Source organism: Spermophilus citellus, assembly GCF_964194105.1.
Source record: "Spermophilus citellus genome assembly, chromosome: 6".
Classification (NCBI taxonomy): domain Eukaryota; kingdom Metazoa; phylum Chordata; class Mammalia; order Rodentia; family Sciuridae; genus Spermophilus; species Spermophilus citellus.
In genome coordinates, this window is record NC_138187.1 from 110,777,437 (window position 1) to 110,789,715 (window position 12,279).

At 32.6% G+C, this 12,279-nt stretch overlaps 1 protein-coding gene across 14 annotated transcripts in view; it reads left to right on the plus strand.

Annotated features, from left to right (window-relative positions):
- The window catches only part of CDC42BPA (CDC42 binding protein kinase alpha), a 327,214-nt gene that overhangs the window by 202,971 nt on the left and 111,964 nt on the right, over positions 1–12,279 (plus strand). For 11 of the 14 annotated variants that reach the window (XR_014022435.1, XM_081297456.1, XM_081297457.1 and 8 more), the window contains 2 exons: positions 1,607–1,849; positions 2,100–2,210. Coding sequence is in view for 13 of the 14 variants with exons in the window: in XM_081297456.1 (XP_081153582.1) it covers positions 1,607–1,849; positions 2,100–2,210 (354 nt within the window). In the remaining variant the exon portion in view is untranslated. The remainder of the gene's footprint in view (positions 1–1,606; positions 1,850–2,099; positions 2,211–12,279) is intronic. The other 3 variants (XM_081297463.1, XM_081297464.1, XM_081297455.1) reach the window with 1 other exon arrangement.

Genomic DNA, 12,279 nt, shown 5'->3' on the forward strand with positions numbered 1-12,279 from the left:
TCATAATATATTTATATATTTGTCATTATCTAGTGTTAAATACATATATTGTGCAGCAAATCATCAGAATTTTTTAATTTTGCAAAAATCTTTTCTTAATGTTCTTGTTTTCTTATTTTTATTTTACTTTTCTACTCTTTCTAGTCTTTGGTTGTTGTTTTTAATTTTACCATAAATATTAAGTGTCTAAATTTAATCTTAAGCTACTCCTCCCCTCAAATAATATAAAGGCTTTTAATTCTCTTATCTCCCCAATATATATGCTATTTTTGACAAATATTTTAGTGGTTATAACCTTTACTGAACACATTAGACATTTTATAATGTAATCATATATCATTTCTTTATATTCACATTCATGTTTACCAGTTTCTTAGCCCTTCATTTCTCTTGCATTAAATTTTCCTTCTAAGAACATTTTTCTTTCTCCTTAAATAAACCAGTAGAGGTTTCCTTAGTGTATATTTGATTTTGGTAAGCTTTGACAATTTTTATTCATATGAAACCTTATACTTGAAAAGTAATTATTTTGAGTATATATTTTAGTTATTTTTGTCTTCTCTTTGGAAATATTTATCAGTGTTCCTATTTCTGTTGTTACTTATACATCTTTTTTTATAGTGGGGAATAGGTGATTTTTCCTATTTTTGCTGTTTCTTTTAAAGTCTTATTTTTCTAGTGTTATTCAGATTCATATTTTGAACCTATCTGGGTTTGAGTTTCTTTTTCTTTATTCATAAATATAGAGCGGGATGTGTTTAATTTTAACACTTTTTTTCATTTCTAAATATTGCATAAAGTTCTTTTATAAATCTGCTTGGTTTTTTTTAATAGTCTTTTGTCATTTTCCCATTTCTATAATTTCATTTTTTATTTCTTCGGGCATTTTATGTTTTCTACATAGCATAGCAACTTTATGTTGATATCTGATGACTCTTAATACCCATATACCTTTGGTATTTATTTTTATTGTTTATGTTCCATTTATGTTTGGTTATGATGGTTGTGTTTTTTGGAAATCTGTAGTTATGAACTCAGATTTTATTGTCTTAATGTGTGAGAAGCCTAAATTTCTTTGAGATTCTTTTCTCTATAGATGTGCTTTTCCTTTTGCTAGGAGGCAGGCAGTAGTACATATCTGAGTCCACTTTAGCCCCTCGAATTCAGAGAGTCTCAGTTTTAGTTTTTTTCTCCTTGCTACTGGTCCACGGCTTCGTCTTCATATTTTTAATCCTTTAGGCAACCTTTTTTTTTTATCATTTGCAATAATTCAATAAACTTTTTTAGAAAACACACCTGTTTATTAAATTTCACTAAATCTTTATTTTGATCATCATATTTCATATGCCTGTATGTTCCACTCAGTTGTAGAAACCAAGTTTAAATCAGCTGCTCCCTTGCATTTTCTACAATGGCATAATAAGTTGAGACTTTAAACAGGGTACCATGCCCCTAGTATCTGCTCAAAAGTAGTTCATTTCCTTTAATTTTTTTCCTGAGGTAAATAATTTTGGCTCTTCTTGACTTAATAATAGCTACTTTGATGGCCAAATTTGGTTTCTAGGTGGCAGAATTGGTAACTTATATTTTTTTTACAAAACTGTAGGAACTAGTCCAGGCTAGTGAGCGATTAAAAAACCAATCCAAAGAGCTGAAAGACGCACACTGTCAGAGGAAACTGGCCATGCAGGAATTTATGGAGATCAATGAGCGGCTAACAGAATTGCACACCCAAAAACAGAAACTTGCTCGCCATGTCCGAGATAAGGAAGAAGAGGTGGACCTGGTGATGCAAAAAGTTGAAAGCTTAAGGCAAGAGCTGCGCAGAACAGAAAGAGCCAAAAAAGAGGTTAGTAGTCAGGCAAATTTCATAGTGCCATGGGATAGTGATTAAAGCTGCTTTTTGAGACTAGTGAAATAATACATATTTCATTTTTTAATTTTTGAAAAAAAGTTACTTTATAGTTTGATAATATCATTTTATGTGAAGTCAACATTTGAATTACCTTCCTATTATAAGATAAATTCCCTTGGGGAAAAATATTTTGTTTGAAAAAAGTAATAACCGCAAAATCTGCTCTTTTCACTCTATTTTAAAGCTGGAAGTTCATACTGACGCTCTAGTTGCTGAAGCATCTAAAGACAGGAAACTGCGGGAGCAGAGCGAGCACTACTCTAAACAACTGGAGAATGAATTGGAAGGACTGAAGGTATCTTTTGCTTTCCCTAATTAATATGTTTTTCTTTAGGCTTGATAAGAGTGTTAGTTTCTGTACCCTCTGCAGTGTAAAATGGAAATTACCCTTAAACCTATTGTTCTTAATTTTCATTTTTATTTTTTTAATTCTAATTTATTATACATAGTGGCAGAATGCAATTCATTTCATATTACACATATAAAGCACAATTTTTCAGGACACTGATTGTACACAAAGTATTTTTCACACCATTTTAATTCTCATTCTTACCACAGGGAAGATGATACAGATTTCCTAAGGCTGAAAAAAAGGGAAGGTCACGTTTAGTGGAGAATAGGAATCTATTAGGAAGGAGTTATAATATTTTTTGAGGACTGCCTACCTGAATAAGATGTACTGGTAATCTGTATTAGAGTTGTGGTAAGATATCTAGACTCCTATCTGTCTTATAAATGACTCAGGAGAGGCTCAGACAACTTTGAAGAACTTGGGTTAGTTGGAATGAGATGATAGTAGAGACAGGCTAACACATCTCAGCAGTTACTTTTTAAGAGAAATCCTGTGCCATCTCTTGAGTTGGATTACCTAGGTTTAACCTCTAATTTACCAGTTACTAGCTGTATAACACCAAACAAAACATTTAATCTCTTCATGCTTTAATTTTCTCATCTTTAAAATCCTGTCTTATTTCAGGAGTACATATATACATTTGTAAGCTGACACATAAGTGCTCAATCATAATTAATATATAATAATAGTATTATATATATCAATGAAAATATTAGAATCAAAGTGAATGTTATCTCAGGAAGTCTAAGTACTCCTTCAATGTTGTTTAGAATTCTATTAATAACTGTAACATAGTTCTTATTAATGACATTCACAAACCTGTCTCCTCACCTAGACTGTGACCTAACTTATTGAAAACATAGGTAGATTATTAACCTTCCCTAGTGCAGAGCCAAATATTTAATACTTGTTTAATAAGTGTATTAAATCATACAAATGGTCAGAATTTTTTCTCTGGTGATTGAATATCAGTGGTTGCAGGTAAAATTCCTCCTTTGGGTTAAATAAAAATATAAACTCTAAGGGCTGGGGTTGTGGCTCAGTGGTAGAGTGCTTGCCTAGCATGTATGAGGCACTGGGTTCAGTTCTAAGCACCACATATAAATAAATAAAATGAAGGTCCATTGACAACTAAAAAAAATCACATATATTTGTCTACTTGTCATTATTGCATTGTTTATTAAAACTGCCTAATAAATAATGCATTTAAAGAATGCAGACCAGGTCCTAGTACATATTAAAGGCTCAGTAAATGCAATGATTATGACCACAGTGTAATTTCCTTAGAATATTTTTTGAAAGTGGAATTTCTTGGTTAAAAGATATACAAATATAATTTAAAAGCACATTTTGGCTCTTTGAGGATTGTAGGAATTTTTAGTCCATTAGAGTAATTTTCAACAGACTTAAAGAGAGAAATAGATCTACAATAAGAAAGACTTCAGGGCTGGAGTTGTGGCTCGGTGGTAGAGCACTTGCCTCGCATGTGTGGAACACTGGGTTTGGTTCTCAGCACTGCATATAAATAAATTAATAAAATAAAGGTCCATCAACAAGTGAAAAGAAATAATTTTTAAAAGAGAGAGACTTCAGTATATTCGATAGAACATAGAGACATATCAATAGGAAATTGAGATCTTGTTCAGCACTAAAACTAACTAGGCTTACCAAATATTTGTAGAAACTTTCATCCAATATCAGTAGAATACACATTCTTTGCAAATGAATTTCCCAAATTCCAGGATATTTATGTTATACCACAAAGCAGTCTCGATTAATGTAAAAAGACTGAAATTATACAAAGTATCTTCTCCAGCCAAAATGAAATGGTGCTAGAAATTAATAACAGAAAAATGGAATATTCAAAGATGTGGACATTAAACACTCAAACAGCTCCTGGGTTAAAGAACAAATCATAGGGAATTTACAAGATACCTAAATGAATGAAAATGAAAACACACAACATATCAGAATTTATCGGGTTCAGTAAAGCCAGTATTCAAAGGGAAATTTACAGCTATAAATGCATATATTAAAAAGGGGGAAAGACCTCACATCAGTAACTTTATACTTTAAGGATGTATAAAAAGAAGGGCAAAATAAACCTAAAGATGAATAATCAAAGAAATAGAAAAGAATAGGGCAGAGATAAATAATTAGAGATTAGAAGAATGATAGAAGCAAGGAAACCAAAAGTTTTTAAAGAAGATCAGCAAAATTGACAAATCTTTAGAAGACTGGAGAGAGGGAGAGAGGAAATGAATATGCAAATCAACAAGTGAGCACTTTATTACTGACCACTGCAAAGTAAAAGAATTGAGAGAGAATACTGTGAACAAATGTATGCCAACAAAGTAGGCAAACTAGATGAAATGAACAAATTCCTAGAAGGACACAAATAACCTAAAATGACTCAAGATGAAATAGAAAATCATATATGGCTGGGAATGTTGCTCAGTAGTAAAGAGCCACTGGGTTCAATCCCCAGTACCAAAAAAGAATATCTCAACAGACCTATAAATAAAGAGATTGAATTAATATTCAGAAACCTTTAACAAAGAAGTCCAGAATCAGACTGCTCTACTGGTAAATTGGAACCAAAAATTTAAGGGAGAGTTAATACAAATCTTTCTCAAATTCTTCCAAAATTCGAAGAGGAAGAAACACTCCCTAACACATTCTGTGAGCTCAGCATTACCCTGAATACCAAAGTCAGAAAAAAAAATCAGGAAAAGAAAATTATACATCAACATTTCTTATGACCATAGATGTGTAAATCCTCAACAAATTACTAGTATATTGAATCCAAAGGTATATTATAAGGGTTGTATACCAAGCAGAGTATTTCAGGAATGCAAGGATGTTCCAACATAAAATCAATAAATGTAATACATTAATAGAACCAAAAGGAAAAAAAAAGAAAATGATTGTCTGAATGGATACATGAATGTCATTTCAACAATCCAACATTCTTTTTTTTTAAGATTTATTTTTAAGATGGACACCATATCTTTATTTATTTTTATGTGGTGCTGAGGATTGAACCTAGTGCCTCCCATGTGCAAGGCAAGTACTTTACTGCTGAGCTATAACCCCAGCGCCTCAACATTCTTTTATGATAAAAATTATCAGAAAAATAGGGATAGAAGAGAACATACTCAGTAGAATAAAAGGCATTTTTAAAAACCCCACAGAGGGGCTGGGGATGTGGCTCAAGCGGTAGCGCGCTCGCCTCGCATGCGTGCAGCGCAGGTTTGATCCTCAGTACCACATACCAACAAAGATGTTGTGTCCGCCGAGAACTAAAAAATAAATATTAAAAATTCTCTCTCTCTCTCTCTCTCTCTCTCTCTCTCTCTCTCTCTCTCCCCTCTCTCACTCTCTCTTTAAAAAAAAAAACCCACAGAATATTATACTCAATGGTAAAAGAATGAAAGTTTGCCACTTAAGATCAGGAATGAGGCAAGGATGCCCATTTTGCCAGGCTGTTCAACTTTACTGGAGATTCTAGCCAGAGCAATTACACAAGTAAAAGAAATAAAAGGCCTCCAAATTACAAAGGAAGAACTAAAATGATCCACATTCAAAGGTGATACAGTCCTACATTTAGAAAATCCCAAGGAATAAAGAAGAAACATAATAGAGTTTATAAGTAAATTTACCAAAGTTGCAACATACAAACAAGGATAACACACAAAAATCAGTTGTTTTCCTATAAGCCAGCAGTGAACAATTTGCACAGGAACTTAAAATAGCAATGTCATTTACAATAGCATCTAAAAGAATAAAATGCAATGAAGTGAGTTTAAACAAGCTAGTTAAAAACTTATACATTGAAAATGATAAAACATTGTATTAAGGAATTAAAGAAAACCTAAATAAATGGAAAGACACCATCCCGTGTTTATGTGTAGGAGGACTTGATATTGTTAAAATGAGAATACTACCCAACGTGATGTACAGCTTCAACTTAATTCCTGTCAAAATTACAATAGCCTTTTTGCACACATTTTCAAATTTATTTGGACTTTCAAAGGAGCTGAACATCCAAAAAGTCTTAAAGAAGGAAGATAAAGGTGAAGGAATTCACACATTTTGATTTTACTACTCATTACAAAGTCAAAGTAACCCAGGGTGGTGCTCTCATAAAGTTAGACATACAGACCAATGGCATATAGTTATGAGTCCTGAAATAAATGCATGAATTAATGGTGAATTGCATTCTGCAATTACAAAGTCTGTTCAGTGGGGGGAAAATAGTCTCAACAGTTATATTGGGATGACTACATATCCAGCATGCAAAACAATGAAGTTGAATGCCTTCCTAATGTTATATACAAAAATTAACTAAAAATGAATCAACAACCTTAATGTTAGAGCTGTAACAATAAAACTCTTAGAAGAACTTAGATTTGGCAATGGGTTCTTAGAAGGGACACTGAAAATATAAGCATCAGAATAAAAAATAAATCGGACTTTATCAAAATAAAGTTTTATGTGCATTACATTAAAGGACGTTTTCAAGAAAGTGAAAAGACAGCCTGGTATAGTGGCACATGCCTGTAATCCCAGTGGTCGAGAGGCTGAGGCATGAGGATCACAAGTTCACAGCCAGCCCCAGCTATTTAGTGAAGCCCAAAGCAACTTAGCAAGGCCCTGTCTCTAAATAAAATATAAAAAGGCCTGAGGATGAGGCTCTGTGGTCAGGCGTCCTTGGGTTCAGTCCCCAGTACCAAAAAGAAAGAAGAAGAAAGTGAAAAGACAACTGAAGGGAATGTAAGAATATATTTGCAAATAATTCATCTGATAATGGTTTTAAATCCAGATTATATAAAGAATTCATACAGCCGAACAATGAAAAGGCAACCTAGTACCAAAAAAATGGGCAAAGGTCTTCAATAGATATATCTTCAAAGGAGATATACAAATGGCCAATTAACACATGGAAAGATGCCTAGCATTATTAATTATTAATGAAATGCAAAATACAACCAAATGAGATACTATTGCATATCTACTAGGCATAGCTAAATTAAAGAGAAATAGATAGAAAGTAAGTATTGGCAAGGATATAGGGAAATTGGGACCTTTGTTCATAGCTGGTGGAAACATAAAATTATGCAGCAACTTTTTTTAATATTTTATTTTTTAGTTGTAGTTGGACACAATATCTTTATTTTGTTTATTTATTTTTATGTGGTGCTGAGGATTGAACCCAGGGCCTCACATGTGCTAGGCAAACGCTCTACCACTGAGCCACATCCCCAGACCCTACGCAGCTACTTTTGAAAATAAATTGTTGGCTCCTCAAAAAGAAACAGAAACCATATGACTCAGCAATTATACTTACAGGTATATATCCAAAATATTTAAGAGCACATACTCTAGTTTTATATCTTATACTGGTGTTCAATGAAGCATCATTACAATAGTCAAAAGATAGAATCAATTAAAGTTTGTATCAAGCAACGGTTAAACTAAATGTGGCATGTAGATAATGAACAATGAAGAGGCATGTATCAGAAGGCTGTTCTGATACATGACACAACATGATTGAATCTGGAAAATATCATTCTGAGTGAAAGAAGCCAGACACAAAAGGACAGATAATGTATTATTCTACTTATATAAACTATCTAGAATAGGCAGTTTCTTTGAGACACAAAGTAGAAGAGAAATTACCAAGATCTGGGTAAAGGTAGAATCAAGGAGTTAATTCCTAACGGTTGCAGAATTTCCTAGGGGATGATGAAAAAAAATTTAGAATGATATATTGGTAATGTTCACACAACATTGTAAATGTAATTAATGCCACTGAATTGTACAAAGAAGATGATTAACATGTAAAGTTTTATGTAATATCTATTTACTCCTTAAAAAGTTAATAATGTAATATATCATCTGGGCATGGTGGTAAGTACCTGTATTCCCAGTTCTCAGGGTCTTATGTAGGAGGATCACTAGAGCCTGGAAGTTTGAGATCAGCCTGGGCAACACAGCGAGATTTGATCTCAAAAAATAAAAAGTAATAATAGCGTAGTATATCAATAACCAAAAATAACCACATTTTAAACCTTAAGTGGGTGAATTGCTAAGATACATGAATTTCAATAAAAATGTTTTTAAAAGAATAATTGTATGTTGTTAGAGTTTGTTTTGTTTTGTTAAACCTTATTTTATTAGTTTTTGCTAGGCATCCTATTACAGAGTACCACAGAGTGGGTGGCTTAAAAAAAACATTTATTGTCTCAGTTCTGAAGGCTAGAAGGTTAGCACAGTGTGCTGGCAGAGTTGGCTTCTGATGGTGTGCTGGCAGAGTTGGCTTCTGATGGTGTGCTGGCACTCTTTGGCATTCTTGACTCGTAGATATATCACACTGATCTCTGTCTTCATGTTCACATGATGTTTTCCCTATGTACATGCCTTTGTATCCTTTTTATAAGGAGGTATTCATATTGGAGTTGGAACCACCCTAACGACCTTGTTTTAACTTGATTACCTCTGAAAGACACTACTTTTAAATAAGGTCACATTTGAAGTACTCATGATTATCTAATTTCAACATAGAAATTTTGGGGAGACATAATTCAAACAGTATCAGTTGTATTTTTTCAAAACTCAACAGTCTGCTAAGCATTTTATTTACTAAAAATTGTCGCAGCAGGGCTGGGGTTGTGGCTCAGCGGTAGAGCACTTGCCTAGCACGTGCAAGGCCCTGGGCTCGATCCTCAGCATGACATAAAAATAAATCAATAAAATAAAAATGATATTGTGACCAACTAAAAAATAATTTTTTAAAAAAAATTGTCAGCATAATTTTAATGATCATAAATAGTTCAAGAATAATATTCACATAGTCAGTTCTCAAACATACCTTGGTTTTACTTTTGTAATCACCTAACTGCCATGAACACTTTTATGTACTGTTCATTATTTTCTTAGAAAAGACACTTAGAAATGAAATCAGTAGATTAGTAGATTATTTAAAGGTATTTCATAGATACTACAGAGCTTTGTAAATTTGAGAGGCCCAAAAGTTGTTACTGCTTTCTTCATTTCTTGGTTTATATGGTTTATATTAATTATTTTATCTTTATTTGCCCAATTAATTTGTAGTTCTAATGTTTTTACTTACATTTTGAATAAATTTTCTTTACTGAGTAAAAATTTTACTTTTTCTTAGACTTTTAGAAACTTTACCAGTTTATCATTTGCCCTTGAGTTTTGTTCTGGTTTATTTTTAAAATTATACAAGAATCATTTATTTGTTTGTTTGTTTAAGTATTGGGAATTAAATCTAGGGGCACTTGACCACTGAGCCACATCCCCAGCCCTTTTTATATTTTATTTAGAGACAGGGTTTCACTAAGTTGCTGAAGCTGGCTTTGAACTCATAATCCTCCTGCCTTAGCCTTCCCAGCTACTGCGATTATGGGCATGCACCACCACGCCCTAGTAGAATTGTTTTATCTTTTTCTTGATGTATCTTCTATTCCTTCAAAACTTGGCTTGTGCTTTTCTTTGTAGAATTTTCATACATATTTAATTCTGCTTTTTTTGGATGTTTCTGTGGGATTTAAAAAATATTTAAATATTTAATCTGGAATTTGTTTTGCTGTATGTTATTAAATGAGACCTTTTCTTTCTTATATTGCTAGCTGGTGATTGATTCCAGTTCCATTTATTAATTAATCTATTCATATCTTTCTCCTTCTCCCTTCCCTTCCTTCCCTCCCTCCCTCCCTTTCTTCCCTTCATCCCTCCCTCCCTCCCCAGGGATTGAAACTCCGGAGTGCTTAGCCACCAAGACTGAGCCACATACCCACCCCATTTTATTTTTTTATTTTGAGACAGGGTCTTGCTAAGTTACTTAGGGCCTCACTAAATTACTGAGACTAGCTTTGAACTTGCAGTCCTCTTGCCTCAGCCTATAGGCCTGCACCACCGCACCCAGCTCATTTTCTTTATCATTGATTAAAGATGTTGTATATGTTGAATTAAACTATTTTGGAGCAAGAGATATATTACAATGATACTTTTTAAAGACTTTCAGTATATTTTAATGTCTGAAAAGAAAACCCCCCTGCACACACTTCTTTTCCTTTTTTTCTAAGACTTTGATACTTTTAATAGCTTATTCTTGCCCATAGACTAGAAACATTTATTTCCATCTCTTCCTATTCTACTGTACTCCTCCCCACATTTAAACAGAACTTTTTACATAGGAGGTAATTTGAAAAATATTGAATGGACATATTGTGATTTTTTTCCTTTCAAATACTTGGGACTTAATTTTTTTTTTCAAATCTTTCATATCCTTTATAAAGACTTATAGTTTTTCATACATTAGGAAATTTCTCAGTATTATCTTGAATATTCTTCTTGAATATGTATATATTAGTATGTGGTGATTTTTGTTTTTGCTTTTGAAAATTTTTGTTGCTTATTTTAGTACCTAGAAATGTTACTGATTTGTGTTATCTTATATATCCTTCTGTTTTACTGGCCTTTCTCAATTTTAATACTTTCTAATTTTCTGGGTAAACGACTAAATGGGAATTATAGTGATGTCATTTTATAATATTGTTAACTGTTTCACATAATTGGCAGACAGTATTTAAAATCAATGTTATAAAAGAGTAGTAATGGGTGACATCCTTTTTCTTTATATACTTCTGATGTTTCACCATTAATTATAAAACTGCTACTTTTTTTACATTAGAAGATTTAGTGAACTTTTAAAATGTTTTTATTGTGGGACTTAAGAGTAGCATTTGGAATTATTATTATATTTTATTAGTTAGTTTTGGGCTGGGGTAACCACTTAGAAAATAATTTAATCTGCAAAATAATGCATTTATTAGTAAGTTTGCTTTACTAATTTCATTACCTGCAATCTATTCTTTTGTCAGAGCTTGTTGTTTTTTTTACTTACAATTTAATTTTGTTTTTCTACATTTTATTTGGCTCTTTTGTAATTTTAGCAATAAGTGATAGACATCTATAATTTTCATTGGTGGTATCTTTGTTAGATTTTTATTTCAGGGGAATTTTTCCTTGAAACCTTTTGTGCATGTTGTTGTCATCTCAACAGTTAACTGAATAGAAAAGCAAGGTTAAAGTGTTCCTTAGGTGATTAGAAAAATAAAAGAGTCCTATAGGTCAGTAGTTAGTGCTATAAGTTTATTTTTAGAGAGAAGGTTTTTTTTTTTTTTTTTTTAAACAGAGAAGCTTTAAAGCAAGAAAGCAAGAATCTGACTTGCTCTGTTTCTTCTCAATTTAAGCAGTTTTGCATGCCAGGCTGTCTCAGAAACAACTGGACAGTCTGTATCTAGCACATGATAAGTATTTTCTTAATAAATAGTTAAATATCAGTGGACCGTTTCCTCTGGTCTACATCAGCTCCTTTTTTATTTTTACCTTTTATACCTCACAGAGGAAGGAGACAGGAATTTTTGTTCAGCTTTAAATCAATCACCATTAACAGTTTTACAGCTCTTATCAGTGCCTTCATAAAAGGAACAGTGCCCCCATCTCTTTATTTACTTGTTGTCTATAAACCTACACACATAGGTTCTTTTAGTTTTAAAAGTTTTTTGAGAAATAGTCAGGATAGAACAAAGTATGAGCTTTGGAAGTTAAAACCTCAGGAAATCTTATGGTCATAATCTGGTCTGTTTTTGCCTACCCTTTGGGTTGTAGCAAAAAGAATCTTTGGACTTTTATATTTCAGCCTAATTTTTGAAAATATGGATTCCAACCAAAGTTCTCCTCCTTCTTAATGTCCTACCTGAAACCAACAGGTCTACCATTTTTTTTCTAGCATAAATATGAAGGAGGTGTTTGTTTGGGCCTTTGTCATTTTCCCCTGGACCATGCGGAAGTCCCCTTTCTTTTCTTTTGTACATTCTAGCTTTATCGTCCTCTCCCCCATTTTAATCTTTTTAGAGACACAAATATGATTAAAACTTTCTAACAGTTTCTTATCAGATAAAAGACTTAGACTTTTCCT